A 16,103-nucleotide genomic window follows, 5' to 3' on the forward strand; every position below is an offset into this window, starting at 1 on the left:
ACAGATTCAAATAAAGCCATCATTCTTCAACAACCTAAAATGGTTATGACTGTGTATGTCACTTTTTCACATCTATTCAAGTGCTTTACTCATTTACAAATTAGGTGTATCTGTACTTAAGTATGCCCAGTTTACATTTAATTGTTAATTTACACACCACTCAATACATTGATTGATCTCTGCATCCCCCCATGCATTGCAATGAGTCAATAATATGCATGTGCTTCAGAACAATGTTAAACATAGATTCAAGACGGTTTTGTGGTTAAATATTTTTTTTGTATCCAACGCTGGATAAAAATATCCTCTTGGGTAAACAGTAGTCCAATACATTTGGGTTGCAGTTGTGTCAAGAGCAGACAACTGTTTGTTTGATTTTCAGATAACGTTAACTCAGATTATAAATACATATATTGATTTCCTCACTGAAACAATTTTCATCCATCTGAAAAAGGAAGTCAATATGCGCCTTACAGGCACATGAGAACGGATGATTTTAGCGTACATATTAGCAGCATCGTTAATTTCCTTTCAATGGTTCTATTATGTATCTTAGTACCTCAGGTACTCAAGGTGTGGAACGAAGAGGATGTAATGGGATAAAGCTAAGAATATGCACATTTTATCTACGAGATGTGTGGTCTGCAGTCGGTTGGTTTAGGCGTTAAACCGTGATCATGTATTAAAAGGGGTTATTGACAATATATAAGATCAATATGTACCAGATGAGAAACAACTAAAATCAGCACTGTGAAATATTAAAATCTTTGAAAGCCCCGGATGTGAGGGTGTTATGTGCACAAAACCTTTAATGTCACAGAGGGGAAGTTAAAATCACTGCACACGGAAAAACAGGCCTTTTCTTAAAGGCACATATGCTTCCAAAGAGTCATTTAAATGTTTGATGCTGACACATTTCCATTTCTCATAATGATTTTCTTAGGACTGTAGTACAATGATTCCACAGTGAAACAACTCGTAGATCCCCATGGCCTAGCAGATGTATTCCACTGGAGACTGAAACTTTGAGGGTGAATATTGAAGAAATCTTTATGGGCTGGAGGTAAACCTATCGAGCGAAGGATTCCAGGAAAGACATTTTAAGATGTGTGTAGAAGGAAATTGAATTTCCCCATATTCTAATTGTTGTACCCTTAGCAACACATTCATATTTGCCAGCCCTTGTTGGGGTCGCCACCCAGACTTTGGAAATCAATGCTGTAAAGAACCGAACCAACAATGAAGATGCCTTTTGTTTAACAGAAGAGATGTTGCACCTTGAGAGATCACAAGGTAGAGTCCAGTGCCACCTAGTGGTGAGAAGATAGCAGTAAACAGGAGAAGTGTGGCTCTGTGTTTTTTAATTGATCTAGTTATCTAGTATTTATTTAATCAGTCCCTCAACTTTTTATTCAGCCGCTAGGGAAGTCATTATGATAAATTATACATGCATTGAATACTGCAGCATCTCTAGTTGATTTACGAGAGAAGAGATGCGGTACAGATGGCACATAATGCAATAATAACCTGAAATAACAAAGAAAATACCAAGAATACTAAGGTTCAAAATAACTGTTAATCACATTTATATTACTACTGCTACTAATAATACATTTTATTTATTCAATTGCTTGCAATGCTGCTGCTGTTATGTTAGTTGTAGTTATTTCATCATTAGTCTGCTTTCTAAAGACTACTACTTATAAATGATGTGTATAACTACATTATATACATAATTTATGTCATACACATTGACTGTTTTAATCATATTATGTTTGTTCCATACACATGACATCTATTGTACTTCTGGCCGTCCTTGAAGAGGATGTTGTTATCCACTAAGGTTTCTTCTTCTTTTTGGAAGAGTTTTACCTGTTTCCAAGCGAGGGTCCCTGACAGAGGATGTTGTTGGTCCAATTTTTAAAGCCCTCTAAGGCAAACTCGTGATTTGGGGCTTAACAAACAAATTTCATTTAATTTGATTCAAACGTGTGCAGCGTCCATCTGGCCATCCATCAAAATAAAATCATACCCAGCGTGTTCATCTGTCTGCTTCATGTGCTCTAGTACCATCCCGGTTCATTTTAGGTTTTAGTGCCTCCTCACAAGTCCTCATGTGCACAGCCACACTTTGCTTCTTCTCTTTGTCCAGCCTCTTGTAGTTGAAGTAATGCATGACGAAGAAAAACATGCCCGGCACCAGCATGAACACTCCGCACGCATAGTACATGGATTTGTATTCCCCGTAGATATCAACCAGAGCTCCTGAAAGAGAAGATAAACACTTACTTCATCACCATTCTATAAAGTCCCACTTTTTTGATTCATGTATTTCGAATCTGAAAAAAAAAGTGTTCTCTCAGAAGTACACAAACCTGAAATTGGAGGCCCAAGAAGCACTGGTGCACACTCAATGATGGTGACTAGTCCAACTGCACTGGAGAAGCGGTGAGCTCCGACGAGATCCATCAGAACTTCAAAAAGCAGCGCACAAACCATGCCAAACGCCAAACCAAAGATGACCGCATACACAACCAGACCGGCATATCCGGGTAACAGTGGGCATAAAAGGTGGCACACACCATTGAATGAAACCGCAAAACTGAAAAAGTATTGGATCCGTGGCCGAATCCACTTGCTGTTGCCAATGAAGCCAGTCGCCGGCCTCGTGAACATGTCCACCAGAGCAAAAATAGAGAGCAAGAAAGCTGCTGAATATTCATCAATCCCTTGATGTTTTGCATACGGAGCCATGAAGACCACCGGCGCGAAAAACCCAAAAAACATGACCACGTTACCAATGAGATAGATGAGGAATCCCCGGTGTTTGAAAAGTGAGACGTCTATAAACTTGCTCAAACAGCCGCGGCTCGACTGGTGTTTTCCAGTCAGCAGGTCAGCCAACTGCTCACGGGCGTCCGGGCTAGCGGCTTCCTCAGCAGATGGCCTGTCACGCTCCGGTGCAGCCCCTGATTTCGGTTTGGTGTTTCGATTGACTGGTCTCATCAAAGCGCCAGCTACACAGCAGTTCAAAACAATGGATCCCAGGATGAGGAAGCTCCCTCTCCAGCCAAAGGAATCAAAGAGAAACTGATTGAGAGGAGCCAGAGTGAACAGAATAACTGGACTTCCCGCCATGGCGAGCCCGTTCGCCATGGGCCTTTTCACCTGGAAGTAGGTACCAATGATTGTCAGTGCCGGCTGCAGGTTCAGGGCGAGTCCGAAACCTGTTGAAATAATCGAATGGCTCATTAATTCACCATGAATAAATCAATTAATGCAATAAAAAAAAAAAAATTTAAAAGACAGATAGAAAAACATTGTGGCCAGTGGACACAGAACTTAAGTCTATTCAAATGTTGATATTCAGTGGCACATATTGCTGTGGGAATAATTCTGATTTTGTTTCAAAATGAACTAATAAAACTATACCATTACCATGAAAAACATGAATTAATAAATCAAAAAAGTCATCAGCTGATAATCAGTATTTAAGTATTTCCTTTTCACGTCAAGTTTAATTTAATGTCTAAAAGTTTAAAAAATGTTTTAATTCATTCAATTCCCCTATGTACGTTTTTTTTTGTGTGCCACAGTAGGTGGAGCATCCAGACAGGTTTAAGATTAAAGTCTTTGTTTACTTGGTAGCATTAGTATGATCATGTGTTCTGGTATGTGGGGATTTTCTAAATAATCTGATTTAGTAGGTCATGCAAAAAAGAAAAGAAAAAGGTCCCTTAACACAAGTGTTCTAATAACAAAATATTTGCACAATACACAGAAGGCGGAAGTTAATCCCCCACAGCGTTAAGGCTGACGCATGCTTCTGCGTCTGCGTCGTTGCGTCGACGCACTCGTTTCAATTCATGGTTCTAAAAGTCTTGCGTGTGTTGCAGAGCAATTCACCGCCAGAACAACAGGCGGAGTGACGTGTTTTACAGGAGTAGCGGACTGAATGGTGATCTAAAAGCTTCAGCATCCTCCCTTTGTCAGGTGGTCACAATCAGGCAACGTAAAAGAAACATTACAAAGGACAGCAGAAAAATTAAACGTAATTGACCAGCAATAACTTTGAGGCGAAGATACAGATCCAAAAGAAGCCAGCGGTACGCCAACACTAACCTAAAGCCCACTGAGCTGATCACAGGCCTGTCGCCATAGTGGAGGACAAGTATGCTGCTCACAGTAGGTGGAGCGTCCAGACAGGATTTAGGTTTAAAGTCTTTGTTCAACTGGGGGTGTACGTGTGATCAGGTGTTGCGGTGTACATGAAAGTGTGCAGCGATTCTTTTTAATCATCTGATTTAATAAGATACTAAATAAAGTTGTTGACAGAGGTCTGCGTGTTGTTCTATCAAGGAAAAGACTTGCACATTGCTAAGAAGGTGGAAGTTGACCCCCCACCGTGGCACTAATGTCACTATTGGACTGGCTGATGAAAAAAAAACTCCTGCATCCTCCCTTTGTCAGCAAACCTTACAGAGAACAGCAGCACACTTACCCTTAGGCACATTAAAATACCTGAAAATCACATATGATGATTGAAAAAAAATAGAATTTACCGCCAATAACTCCAACGCAAAGATACAGATGCATGATAGTCCTGCCAAAAGAAGCAAGCACCATGCCTGTGCTAACCATGAGCCCACCAACCATGACCACAGGTCTGCTGCCAAAGCGGTTCACCAGTATGCTGCTCACAGGTCCTGCACAGAGAAAAGAAATATCTCATTTTCTCTGAACCATTTCTTCACTGAAGTATTCTAACACTTGGGGTGGTTTTTCTTATTTAGTTAAATAGGTGGCATGATGCAATAACTTTTCTCTTTCATGTGTCAAATGCGGATGGGAAACATGAAAAACGTGTATTTCTGAATAGAAAAATAAAAAAAATGACGGTATGATTGCCACTGACCCCCTGCGTACATAGAAGCGAGCATGACGGAGGACAGCCAGGCAATCTCGCTGTAGGAGACAGAAAAGTATTCCTGAATCTCCTTAAAGTAGATGGTGAGGGACTTGGGGAAGGCATAGGAGAATCCTATGGAGATGAAAGCGCCAAAGACAACAGCCCAGCCCCAGCCTCCATCTGGTGGGGTGTAGCCTAGTTTGGTTCCCGCTGCGGGGGGCATGCTCGATCCGCCGGCTGGAAGGACAAACAGTTAAAAGAAGTAAGCGCAGTAAAAAAGAAGAAAAAAAATGCACATTTTCAAAAGCTGTGGTAATGTTAACACACCTTACTGTCAAGAGCTCACCCCTGCCCAGTCCTTAAAACAGTAACAGTCAAGCTATGGAGCCTGTTGTTGTAAGGTCCTGTGGCTGCCTCGCAACAGGAAGACCCTGCTTTAAGGCCTTTGATCTCATCACGTGTGCTCGCATTCCACACACTAGTGACCAGATAGAGCAACAACCCTCCTGGAGACTACATTTATTTTGTTAGCATTCTACAAAAATATTAGTTGCTGAAATCTCAGCCACAGATGTTCTGTCTTGGACTTTGTTGAAGTTGATGACTGCCAACAAAATAAAATAAGTCTTTCATCGTAGTAAAAATAACAAGGTGTAATCAGACATTACAGGACATACCTATTTAGTTTAGATAATAACCAAAAACCCAATTAATGTGTTTCAGAAAAGCAACACTAATAATAACTAACCGTAATCTGTGAGAAATTACACAAAAAATATGTATCTTAATTAAATTATTAAATTCTCAAATCACACTCGCATCCAACGTTATCTCCAAAGGACCAATAAAACACAACCTCTGTGAGAAATAGGTCGCCTTTAGCAACTAGTTAATTCCACTAAGATTTAGCTTGTTAAAAAAGTAACAGAGTGGGACCTCTGGCAAGAAAGTCACCACGCCCCTTTACGTCACTCTCTTCCGGTCAGCTGCTGCTACCATCTCACCGCTATACTTTGCATTTCATTAGTTCAACTTGTTCTACTAAATTAGCGAACTTGAGGACGCGAGGACCTTTTTAAAAGGTTCTCCGTCGGGTGTCGGCTTTCTACAGCGGTGACCTCTGTTTGTGTCGCTTGCGTAACTCGCGCATTGTTGTCTTTACGTCAACCGGCGCGTGCCACACAAAGTCGTTGAAGCGAGCGGCTGTGCACGCGAGTTTGTCGTCCGGTTATTCGGCAATTCCGCCGTTCGGTGTCATCCCCGGAGATGTTGTCCCGGGTGAGAGCGGGCTGGGCCTCGGCCAGGTTGCCCGCTTGTGTAACGTACGCGTTGAAGCCAATGGCGGCTGGTGAGGAGACACCTGTCCTCCGCACGCATCGCCGGCATCGAACCTCCGGCCCGCAGTCCGCGGGTGTGAAGGTAAAACGTCTCTGCGTGCATCACGTTTACACGTGCATAACAACAAACCTCTTCAAAGTCTTTTATTTTGTTTGGTGGTTTTCCGCTGCAGGCTGCAGTGTGACTGCAACAGATAACTTCATGTTAGTGGCATGAAAAGCAAATCAACGCAAATAGACATTTGACATTTAGTAAACGTGCCAAGTCCGCAGCTGTAACTAGTACGACGTTCGGTCAAAGATGCTTGCTAAAGAAAGACCACCACTCTGCCGTTATGATGGTAAACGATAAGTTTTAAGTGAGTACTGTATTGGCATTTTTTTATATACAGAAAAAGCCAACGGAGTGGTACGTCTGTCTCCGAGTAAACTATCTAAAAAAGGATCGCGTGCAAGTCACGTTTATTGTTCATATTAAGAGATATTGTGACGACGTTTTGTGTCCCCATTTCTGAAAGTGAGCGGGTAACTCTTCGCTGAATCGCAGTCGACTGCAGTGGCGGCCCGAGGACAAAACAACACGTTTTCCCCCTCCTAATTTAACTTCCAACAGACATAAAGTCAGAATCTGAAGCACGTCACCTTCAGTCTCCGAATCTGGACCCCCGGAGTGTGTGGAACCGCGTGTCCTGTCCCGTGCTGCTCCGCTGCAAGTGTGGAGACTGAAAATGTCTCGTGGGCAACGTTAGGGGTCGCGAGCCTAAACCTGACTTTAGAGATCAGGTGACGTTCGTCGGAAAATATTTTATAGAATTCAATAATGCAAAACTACGCAGTTTGAGATATGTGACTTCAGATTACACAATATGTCACAGATTATGCCATAACGTTGCTACATTTTTGACGTTATTTGTTTTTATGGTTAGTCCTAACCGACTATGAAACCACAATTTATTTGATATCCAATATAATAATGTGCTTTACCACAATTAGCACAGTATTGTTTTACTGTCCCCAGTAGAGCATTGGTTATTTAGGAAAATGGTCTTTTTACTCCCTCTCAAACAACCCTGCTTCAAATCCTTACCACCCCACATGTTGCTCTGTTTCAGGTGCTCTATGATGGGCTCTGTCCCATATGTGTGACAGAAATCCGATTCCTCCAGTTTCTGCAGAGGAACCGGCCTGGGAAAGTGGACTTTGTTGACATTTCCCTGTCTGGCTACGACGTAGAGAAAAACAAGGATGTCAGCTACGAGATGGCCATGGAGGAAATGCACGTGATTGATGAGAAAGACGAGGTAAATTCCCCCAGCTTTACGGTCACAACACTTGACATGTTGGAAAATTTCTGAGGATTAATCTACAAGTGTTGTCACCATTATGGAGCACTATCTAACGTGCGTTTTATTGGCAGGTTCATCGTGGGATACCTGCCTTTGCAGTCATGTACAGCGCAGTTGGCCTTGGCTGGTTGGGTCGACTCATGATGTGGTCACCTGTGAGACCATTCATGGACAAGTCGTACGCCCTCTTTGCCAGGAATCGCTTAAAGTGGACCGGGCGGGGTGAAGAGTGTGCCAAAGGACGCTGTGAAAAAAAAAAAAACTGAGAGGAAAAACCGAAAAAAAAGGATAATATAATACACTTGTTCTGTTCAGGGTTTTGTGGGCCTCTGAGCTGAAAAAGGTGTGTGTGTGTGTGTGTGTGTGTGTGTGTGTGTGTGTGTGTGTGTGTGTGTGTGTGTGTGTGTGTGTGTGTGTGTGTGTGTGTGTGTGTGTGTGTGTGTGTGTGTGTGTGTGTGTGTGTGTGTGTGTGTGTGTGTGTGTTCATGAACACGTTTTCCAAAAATTAAAGGGAAGTATGCTTCTAAACATGAAACTTAAATATAATATCTTCATATAAAAACTTAGGTTGACCCCAAAACACACATGCCGATAAAAGGCTTGACTTCAAACAGCGGAGGGCATTTATACACAAAAAATGCACGATTGGCCTCGTATCCTGTTGCACAGCGTCTCAGATCGAGGCCAATTCAAAAGCGGATAGAAAAGCAAGCTTATTAAACTGCCACTAGATGTCATTATAGCGCCTTTTCTAGGAAAGGCGATTTGTTTTGGCCTACGGTTTGTTTGTGTTGTGCTTTGACGTAATCAGCAGCTAACTTCAGCTCACAGAGACCCTTGAAATGTCCCCCCCACCCCCTCAATCTAATTTTAGCTCCAACACATGACTTTAAGCCTGTGTGGTCTTACAAAGCATTGGCTTATGCTTGTCCGCCCGTCTACCAGCTCAACCAATAGCAGTTAAGTACTCCATGAGAGGAAGGTTGAATTGAGAATCAAAACACTGAAGAAATAGTGGTCCCGACCCCGTGTAATAAGGGCTGTACTGGATTTTGAAATAAAGGAACTTTGAAGAGGAATTGTGAAGACCGAGGACTAGGTATTGTGATCGAGGTAAATCCTTAGTGAATGTTTTTATCTGATGTGTCCTGCCAAGGTTAAAGTAGCTATAAGCAACGTTGGTTCATGACCTTCCCCCACTCAAGTGGGAAAGTCAGGTGCTGTGCCTCTCTTTTCTAAGTCAACAGTTTTCATGAATTGAGTTTTCATTTTACTTTTACATAGAACAATTGAAGAAGAACGTTACACTGTTCCTAAAGCGCTCTCGGGTCTCAAATTCCCATCTAACATTGCGTAAATAGCAGCTCTATTTACGGCATTAAGAGTTCTTAAGTCATGCACCGAAATATCTGGTCTAAGATTTCTGGAAAGGTCGACGTGCAATGTTATTGTGAAATATAACAATTGTGCACTTTTACACACACACACACACACACTCTTCAAACTCATTTGTTAAATTTGTATGTTTCGGATAAATTATGAATATAATTTGCATACAGTTTTCTAGAGGATGAATCATCATGACTTAAGTGATCCCTTGACGTTCCCCAACGCCACCAGTGCGATGTCATTCTTTGTTATTAAAATCTCTCTTCAACTACTGGATGAACTTCCATGAATTGGGGTACAGGCTGTTCATTGAGGATGAATTTGAATAAGTTTAGTTTATGACAAAACACCTCCAAAAAGGTTCCATTACCATCAGCCTCAATTGTACTCTGCTTTATGCTTCACGTAATTAGCATGTGTCAACATGCTTACGCACTGAACGAGGATTTTGAACATGGTAAACATTATCCGGCTAAACATCAACAAACAACATCGTCATTCAGACCGTGTTAGCATGCGAAAATTAGCCTTTAGTATCACTGTGTGCTCTCACAGAGCTGCCTCCACTTTCCTAGATTCCTGTTGAAAATGCGGCTTCCGGGCAAAAAAATCGATGCAAGCTCAAGAGTTACATTTGGAATTTGATTGCTGCTCACCACTTCAGGTGAAACATGGGCCGCTACCTAAGCACCAACTGGTGTTCAAGTTCAGTGGACAAGACATTGAGGTCATTCTGCAGAGTGAGGTACCTGATCAGCCTTCTCAGAAAGTACCCTTGTGTGGCTAAAGCGACACTCGGCATGGACCCCCGCAGATACTACCTGCTATCTCCTCTTCATCTGCCCAGACAATGTATATTTAACAATTTAAGCCACGGTGCCGCAGGCTCTGCTTCTAACCACTTCCTCTGGGATTATACCAAAGAACCGATTTGTCTCCAGGTGGTGCGTCTTTACTCCTCCAATAGGAGTACATTAAAATCTGACGCTCCGATTGGGATCTTCGAGGAGGCTCCGAACGGTTTCCTGTCAAGATCACTGGGAGGGAATCTCGGTCAATCCTTTGACAGAATGGCCAGACACATTAACATGTATTTCAAGGGAAAGGGTGTTTATCCAGCTGTAAAGGATGGCCCAGAAAGTCTTCGAAGGTCACAGAGGCGTAGTCAAAGCCAGACAGCAGCCAGAGAGCGGAATAAATCAGAGAAAGACACAATGCGGACCTTGAAAAGCAAAGACAAACGGAACAGCTCAGGAATCCCTCCTTCGACACAAGACGACCGTGGACTGCAACTATTTCACATCAGCGCTCTGGCAACAACTTTTGGAGAGAGCTACAGTTATGTTGCCGGTCACATTAATTCAGTCTTCTCTCGCAGTTTTACGAAGGTTCAAAAGGAGGAGCCTTTGGACAGCATTTCTCCCACAAGAGGGAACACCAGAAGGCTAAAGAAGAGACAAATACCAAACACTTACATCATCAGGTCTAAAGAGGATGAAATGTCTCAAGCAAAATCCGGTGCTGATCTGCCAACATTGGAGACTAACCACACCTCCAGCAGCTGGGAGGAGGGCTACCTACATTTTGCAAGACACATCAATAAATACTTTGGTGCCAAAGTTGCCAAAGAAGCGGATCAAGATCAGAAAAGACGAGAACAGATTGAAAGGAATGATACCTCACAAGCCGGAGGCGCCATGTCACAAATGAAGCAAGACAAACATATCATCCATAACACAGAAGGTCTTTTCCACAGCAGCTGCAACACCAACTTTGGAGATAACTATTCCCAAACGGCCGAACACATCAATCAGTATTTCAAGGGTCAGAGTGGATCAGATGAGGACAGTGATCGAAATGTCTTAAAAGAGATGGATCCTGGATTTGCTAGTTCCGAGAGCCTAAAGGCCGTGACCTTCAAGGACTGCCTTTACAACCCGACCAGGGCCATCCCTGACTTGCTGGGTGCTTATCTGAACCTAGGCCCCCTGTCTCAGACTCGTAAGCCCGCCGTCACTTCACCAGAGACGATGCTGACTAGAAAGGTGAGTTGTGGTATGAAGTATTCATTGAACAACTGAACCGAAAATATATCGATTGTTTTTCACCAATTACGTTCTTTATGCCATTGCTGTTCAAATTGTAACCAGATCTTCCTCGTCCCTTTTGGGGTTGTCAGAACATTGCTGGTATTGTTACAGAAGCTAAACCACATGCATGCAAAGTTTTGCACACATGTATATTAGTGATTTCTGGTTGTGTGTTTCTCAGCTGTGCTCTCAATTGAGTCGGAGGCAGGCAGAGGAAGTGACACGGGGGTTGATCGGCACTTTGTCACAGACTTCGCCTCCAGAAGCTCTGGCTGCCTGCATGGAGGCGCTCAATGAACACCTCATCCGTTACCCATCATGCAAAGTTTTAATGTGGCAGGTCTGTCGGAAGTGGAGCGAAAACATTTGAAAAGATCTGATTTCACCTCAGTGAATTCTCAAAGAAGTGTCTGTTTCCAGGAGAGAACCGCCGTCACATTGTTGAGGAAGCGACGGACCCACAGAGATAACCAGGCGCTTCAGAGTGCGTTGAGGGAAAGCTTGGCTCTAATTGGCTATGTGGATCCCGTCAAGGGTTCTGGTATAAGAGTGCTCTCAATCGATGGTGGTGGGACAAGGTAATTCTTGTTTAAGAAATGTCAGAAGATATTGCGTGTTTCATCCAACCAACAGTTTAAAACACAGAGAACTTTTGTCTTTGCATTTCTTAGAGGTGTGGTGCCTTTACAGGTATTAAAGCTACTGGAAGCTCAAACAGGCAGGAGGATCCATCAGCTGTTTGACTACATCTGTGGAGTGAGCACAGGTAACAAATAACTGACAATAAACTCAGCTAATATTAACAACATAATTGATGCGTAACAACCCTCTCTCTGTATGTGTCTGTTAAAGGGGCCGTTCTAGCCTTCATGCTGGGTCTTGCCCAGTTTTCTCTAGAAGAGTGTGCTGACATGTATCGTCGTTTTGGCTCCGAGGTGTTTCGGCAGAACCCGCTAGTCGGCACAATGAAGATGGGCTGGAGTCACTCTTACTATAACACAGAGACCTGGGAGACAATACTACGGTATACATTTAACGCGTTGAATGCGCTACAGTGTATGTGGTGCATTTATCAACATGTTAATAGTATGGCAACACAATCTGCTCTGAAGGAATTTTGTATTTTCATCCCTTTAGTGAAAAGCTGGGAAATCGGGTACTTATCAAAACCGCCGGAGATGAGTTGACCCCCAAGGTAAGAATACTGCAGTGGCGGGTTCATTTCATGGCTTTTGTGTGTTCGATTGATGAGGTTACAACTTTGACGGACGTTCTCTCCTTTGACAGAATATAATCTGCAAAGTTTTTATTTTCAGCATTGAAGGCTTCGTGAACATCTCACGCAGGGTGTTGTTGGTATCTGCTCAGGTTTCAGCCGTCAGCGCTGTGGTGAACTGGGGGACCAGTCCAAAGGCCTTCGTCTTCCGCAACTACAACCACAAACCAGGCTCTCTGAGTCGCTATGCAGGAGGCTCCCTTTGTGAAATGTGGCAGGCAGTGCGAGCATCATCAGCCGCCCCGGGATACTTCCAGGAGTTCCCCTTACAAAGTGACATTCACCAGGTAGGAAGCGGCTGTTGTTCGGTGGGGTTTTAAGTGTTAGACTCAAAATGATGCTGCAAAAGACAAAGAAATGTAATAATTGAGTGATAAAAATTCACTCAATTATCATATGTCACATATCACATGTTTATTCGGGGGTGGGCTGAACCTTCAGTGTTCAGCTCATTAACAACAAGACTGCTAGGGATCAATACCTATCTTTTAGTTCTTTGACTGAGAGAGAAGTAATCGACCATTAATAGCTTAAAGTGCATATGACATTAACAACAATATAACATTAGGAGTATAATAGCTACTCCTAATTCATGGAGTATAATTTAGAGGAACACAAAACGTGTCCTTTACATTTTTAGATACATTTCTGTCTCATTGAAGGATGGAGGAATCATCTTGAACAATCCCTGTGCCTTGGCTATCCACGAGAGCCGTCTGTTGTGGCCCAACCAGCCTTTCCAGTGCGTGCTGTCTCTCGGCACCGGTCGCTATGACAACGCCAAGAGGGGACCTGCCACTTCCACCAGCCTGAGGGCCAAAATCAGCAACTTGATCAGCAGCGCTACCGACACCGAAGGGGTCCACACCCTGTTGGACGATCTGCTGGCCCCAGACGTGTACTTCCGCTTCAACCCCACGTTGAGCGCCCTGGTGTCCCTGGATGAGAGCCGGCCGCGGGCAATGGACCAGCTGCTGAGAGACACCCAGAACTACCTGGAGAGAAACCAGACCAAAGTGGCAAGGCTCTGTTTGGTGCTCGGGCCGGAGCGCTCGGCTGCCAGCAGAACTAAGGACTGGATGAGTGAGCGGGCCTGGGAGATGAAGCAGAGATGGTTGTGAATATACTTTTTTTTGCTAATTACAAAACTAAAATGGGGAACATGGTGAACACTAGCTGACAAACCAAGACATATTGCTTTTAGCAGGTTAGCATAATGCTGATTAGCAACTCATAGTAAGGTATAAACAATTTAAAATATAATATAATTTGACCTGAAATGGTGCATTCATCCCTCAAGTCTGTTTTCTTCTGTTCTATGTGCTACAAGGATTGTGAGTTGGGACAACATCTATATGTGATCCCAGTTATCTTTGTTTATTTCAGTTTTCCGTCTTTGGCTTGTGTGAAACTGGCCCGTCACCATAAATGTGTGATGTGAAGCTTTTGCAGCAAAACTCACAATTAAAAAGCAGGCTATGTGGGTGAGTTTCATTAAGTTACAGCCCACTAAACGACAGGATGCATCAGCCCTCAGAGATAGTTCAACAATCCCCACGATCACATCTCCACGTGATGTTTCAAATCGAGTAGAAGACGGTTTTAAAAGAACCAAAGAAGCCAGATAGTTGCTGCTAAGTTCATCAAGGTTTGACATTTAATGTTTTTCTGCTGTTTTGTCCACTTCTTGTTCTACATGCAGGCTCACGTAAACCAAATCAATAGGATTTTGTAAACAAGTCTAACTTATCATGCACTTTATTAAAAAAGCTATGTGTAATGTGACAGAAGTTCTTATCTGATTGTTGCACTTCTCAGTGTTGATGAATGTGATATCAGCTGAAATAAGCTATAAATTATTCTTTCATGTGACATCACACATTACATCACAGTTGTATGGTATTGTGAAGTAGTGGATTGTGCCATCATATGTTTTTAATAAATGAATATTCATGAAGACTTTTTTCTTTTTGTTCCTATACTAATCACACAAAACACCATTTTTTTCAGCACTATAAATAAATTGCACTTTATAACAGGGCAAACGTCATCCAGTCACAGATTTTAGGAGTTAAATCCCCCTCCTCCTCCCCATGCGTGTGGAAGCTGCGTCCTCCCTTTCCACAATGGGCCGACTTTGTTCCTTGACAAAAACGCTTTGTGTGAGAGAGTGTGCGTTCGTGCCAGCCAGGGTGAAGATACAAGGTCAGTAACCCACTCCCCATCTAACGCGATGCAAATCAACAGCACACATGAAAACAACACAGAAAAGATCTGATCTCAAGCTGCAGCTGATTGTTGCTGCACGAGCTAGAAGAGACCTTAACCAAAACCTAAACTAATGTATGCCATGTGATTGCATTACACAACTCATTCTCATCACTGCAGCAGCTATGTTATACTTATGTGACGATTTCCCAATGGATTTGTTGTTATAGGTTTTCTATAGGTTCGCCAGGCATGTGACCCAGACTGATGCAGTGAAAAATAATACAAATAGCAGATGCGGCTAGAAAAAGTGAGGCAGTAGAAAAAGGGACCACGGAGCGAGCGGAAAGAGAACACTTTAAACAACACCGTAACACGTAAGACCTCTAATAATCACCGTTTTACTTTTTGTGTGATTTTGAATATTCACCGTAGGATCAAAATGACAAAGAATTGAGTGCTTTAGAGTAGCATAAAGTGTTTCGCCATGTGAAGGAGTGCTTTAGTTCCGCCAGCTGTTACTCAAGACGGCTCTCAATGGATCTCAAGGTTTTAATGATGTCATAGTGTGAGTTCAGAAGTGGGACCGGTCTGCATGTGCATCAGCTGATTTGTATCGCAGTCAACACAAGCTGGTTGAGCGTTCATTCAAAGCCTTGGCTCTTTTAATGGCAATGTAATACAGTTTATGCAACAACAAGTGTAACAGACTGTCCTAATAACAAGAACTGACCTTCTTGTAGAGCCACAATGAGTTGGATGATTATGAATTTGAGTATTAAATAATTGGGCAAAGTAGAATTGGTTTCAGATATTGATTTCCTCCTCAGGATTAATTGTATTACCTAGACAGGTGCATCTTGCTGTTTTATAACCAAATACATAAGAAACTAGTAACATAGTGACATTAGAGACTCAACTGTATTTTTTGTTTGATTACCTAGATGCTGTCTGACAGAGCAGCTGCAACGTGGCCGTTGACTCTTATTCATGTTACAGGAAGGTCTTGAGAAAATGTTCTGCTGCTGGAGATTACCTCACTACAAAGAGAGCTCAAGTCTGTGAGACAATAATGTTTTGATAGCACGGTGGTGACTCATTGCAGCTCAGTGTCCTGGTGTCTCCTTCTGGCCTTTTTCCTGAGTGCCCACTAAACCAGTGACGTCAAAATGCAAAGAAGGTGCTCAAAGTCTGAACAGGCAACTTGTGCGGTTGAATATCTCCCTCCTCCCCCCCCGTCCACATGCCATCTGCTTTTACCCGAGCCCCGGGCACACGTGCCGGAGGAGACCCGTGAGCATAGAGACCTTCTTGTTGCCACTGAGCTGCCTCTGTCTATCCCTCTGCCTCTTCACTGTGCAATCTGGTGCATGGCACTGATCATTGCTCACTGCCAGGCCTGCTTTAGTCCACTGTATGGGGTATGGGTGGGGTGGGGTGGGTTGGAGTGGAGTGGGGGAAGCATGTCAGGTCGTGCTTCACTTGTGAACACAAAGGAGGGCGTCACGGCCAGAGGATGCAGAGCTGTGGAAGTCCTAACAGTCCATG

The 16,103-nt window shown here is 43.1% G+C and overlaps 3 protein-coding genes across 10 annotated transcripts; 2 read left to right on the forward strand and 1 right to left on the reverse strand.

Annotated features, from left to right (window-relative positions):
- Window positions 1–791: 791 nt before the first annotated feature.
- On the reverse strand, window positions 792–7,017 carry LOC120828837 (monocarboxylate transporter 2). 5 transcript variants are annotated; one of them, XM_078087471.1, is made up of 6 exons: window positions 6,889–7,006; window positions 6,377–6,431; window positions 4,927–5,146; window positions 4,563–4,706; window positions 2,376–3,227; window positions 792–2,265 (listed from the first exon to the last, which is right to left on the reverse strand). In XM_078087471.1, exons 4-6 carry the CDS (start codon window positions 4,654–4,656, stop codon window positions 2,042–2,044), a joined length of 1,170 nt encoding a protein of 389 aa, XP_077943597.1. In that variant the 5' UTR covers window positions 4,657–4,706; window positions 4,927–5,146; window positions 6,377–6,431; window positions 6,889–7,006; the 3' UTR covers window positions 792–2,041. The 5 variants fall into 5 exon arrangements, with proteins under 5 accessions (XP_077943597.1, XP_077943585.1, XP_040048404.1 ...); XM_078087459.1 differs by having other exon boundaries at window positions 4,916–5,146; XM_040192470.2 differs by lacking the exon at window positions 6,377–6,431 and having other exon boundaries at window positions 4,916–5,146; window positions 6,889–7,017.
- Window positions 5,879–8,671, forward strand: LOC120828839 (uncharacterized). The gene is made up of 3 exons (XM_040192473.2): window positions 5,879–6,328; window positions 7,359–7,547; window positions 7,664–8,671. The coding sequence occupies exons 1-3, from the start codon at window positions 6,176–6,178 to the stop codon at window positions 7,856–7,858; spliced, it is 537 nt and encodes a 178-aa protein (XP_040048407.2). The 5' UTR covers window positions 5,879–6,175; the 3' UTR covers window positions 7,859–8,671.
- On the forward strand, window positions 8,560–14,304 carry LOC120828836 (calcium-independent phospholipase A2-gamma). 4 transcript variants are annotated; one of them, XM_078087453.1, is made up of 9 exons: window positions 8,560–8,691; window positions 9,557–11,026; window positions 11,253–11,411; window positions 11,492–11,649; window positions 11,743–11,837; window positions 11,924–12,095; window positions 12,209–12,266; window positions 12,440–12,634; window positions 12,988–14,304. In XM_078087453.1, the coding sequence occupies exons 2-9, from the start codon at window positions 9,653–9,655 to the stop codon at window positions 13,120–13,122; spliced, it is 2,346 nt and encodes a 781-aa protein (XP_077943579.1). In that variant the 5' UTR covers window positions 8,560–8,691; window positions 9,557–9,652; the 3' UTR covers window positions 13,123–14,304. The 4 variants fall into 4 exon arrangements, with proteins under 4 accessions (XP_077943579.1, XP_040048401.2, XP_040048402.2 ...); XM_040192467.2 differs by having other exon boundaries at window positions 13,010–14,304; XM_040192468.2 differs by having other exon boundaries at window positions 8,570–8,705.
- Window positions 14,305–16,103: the final 1,799 nt, after the last annotated feature.

This window comes from Gasterosteus aculeatus, chromosome 2, assembly GCF_964276395.1.
Source record: "Gasterosteus aculeatus chromosome 2, fGasAcu3.hap1.1, whole genome shotgun sequence".
NCBI lineage: Eukaryota > Metazoa > Chordata > Actinopteri > Perciformes > Gasterosteidae > Gasterosteus > Gasterosteus aculeatus.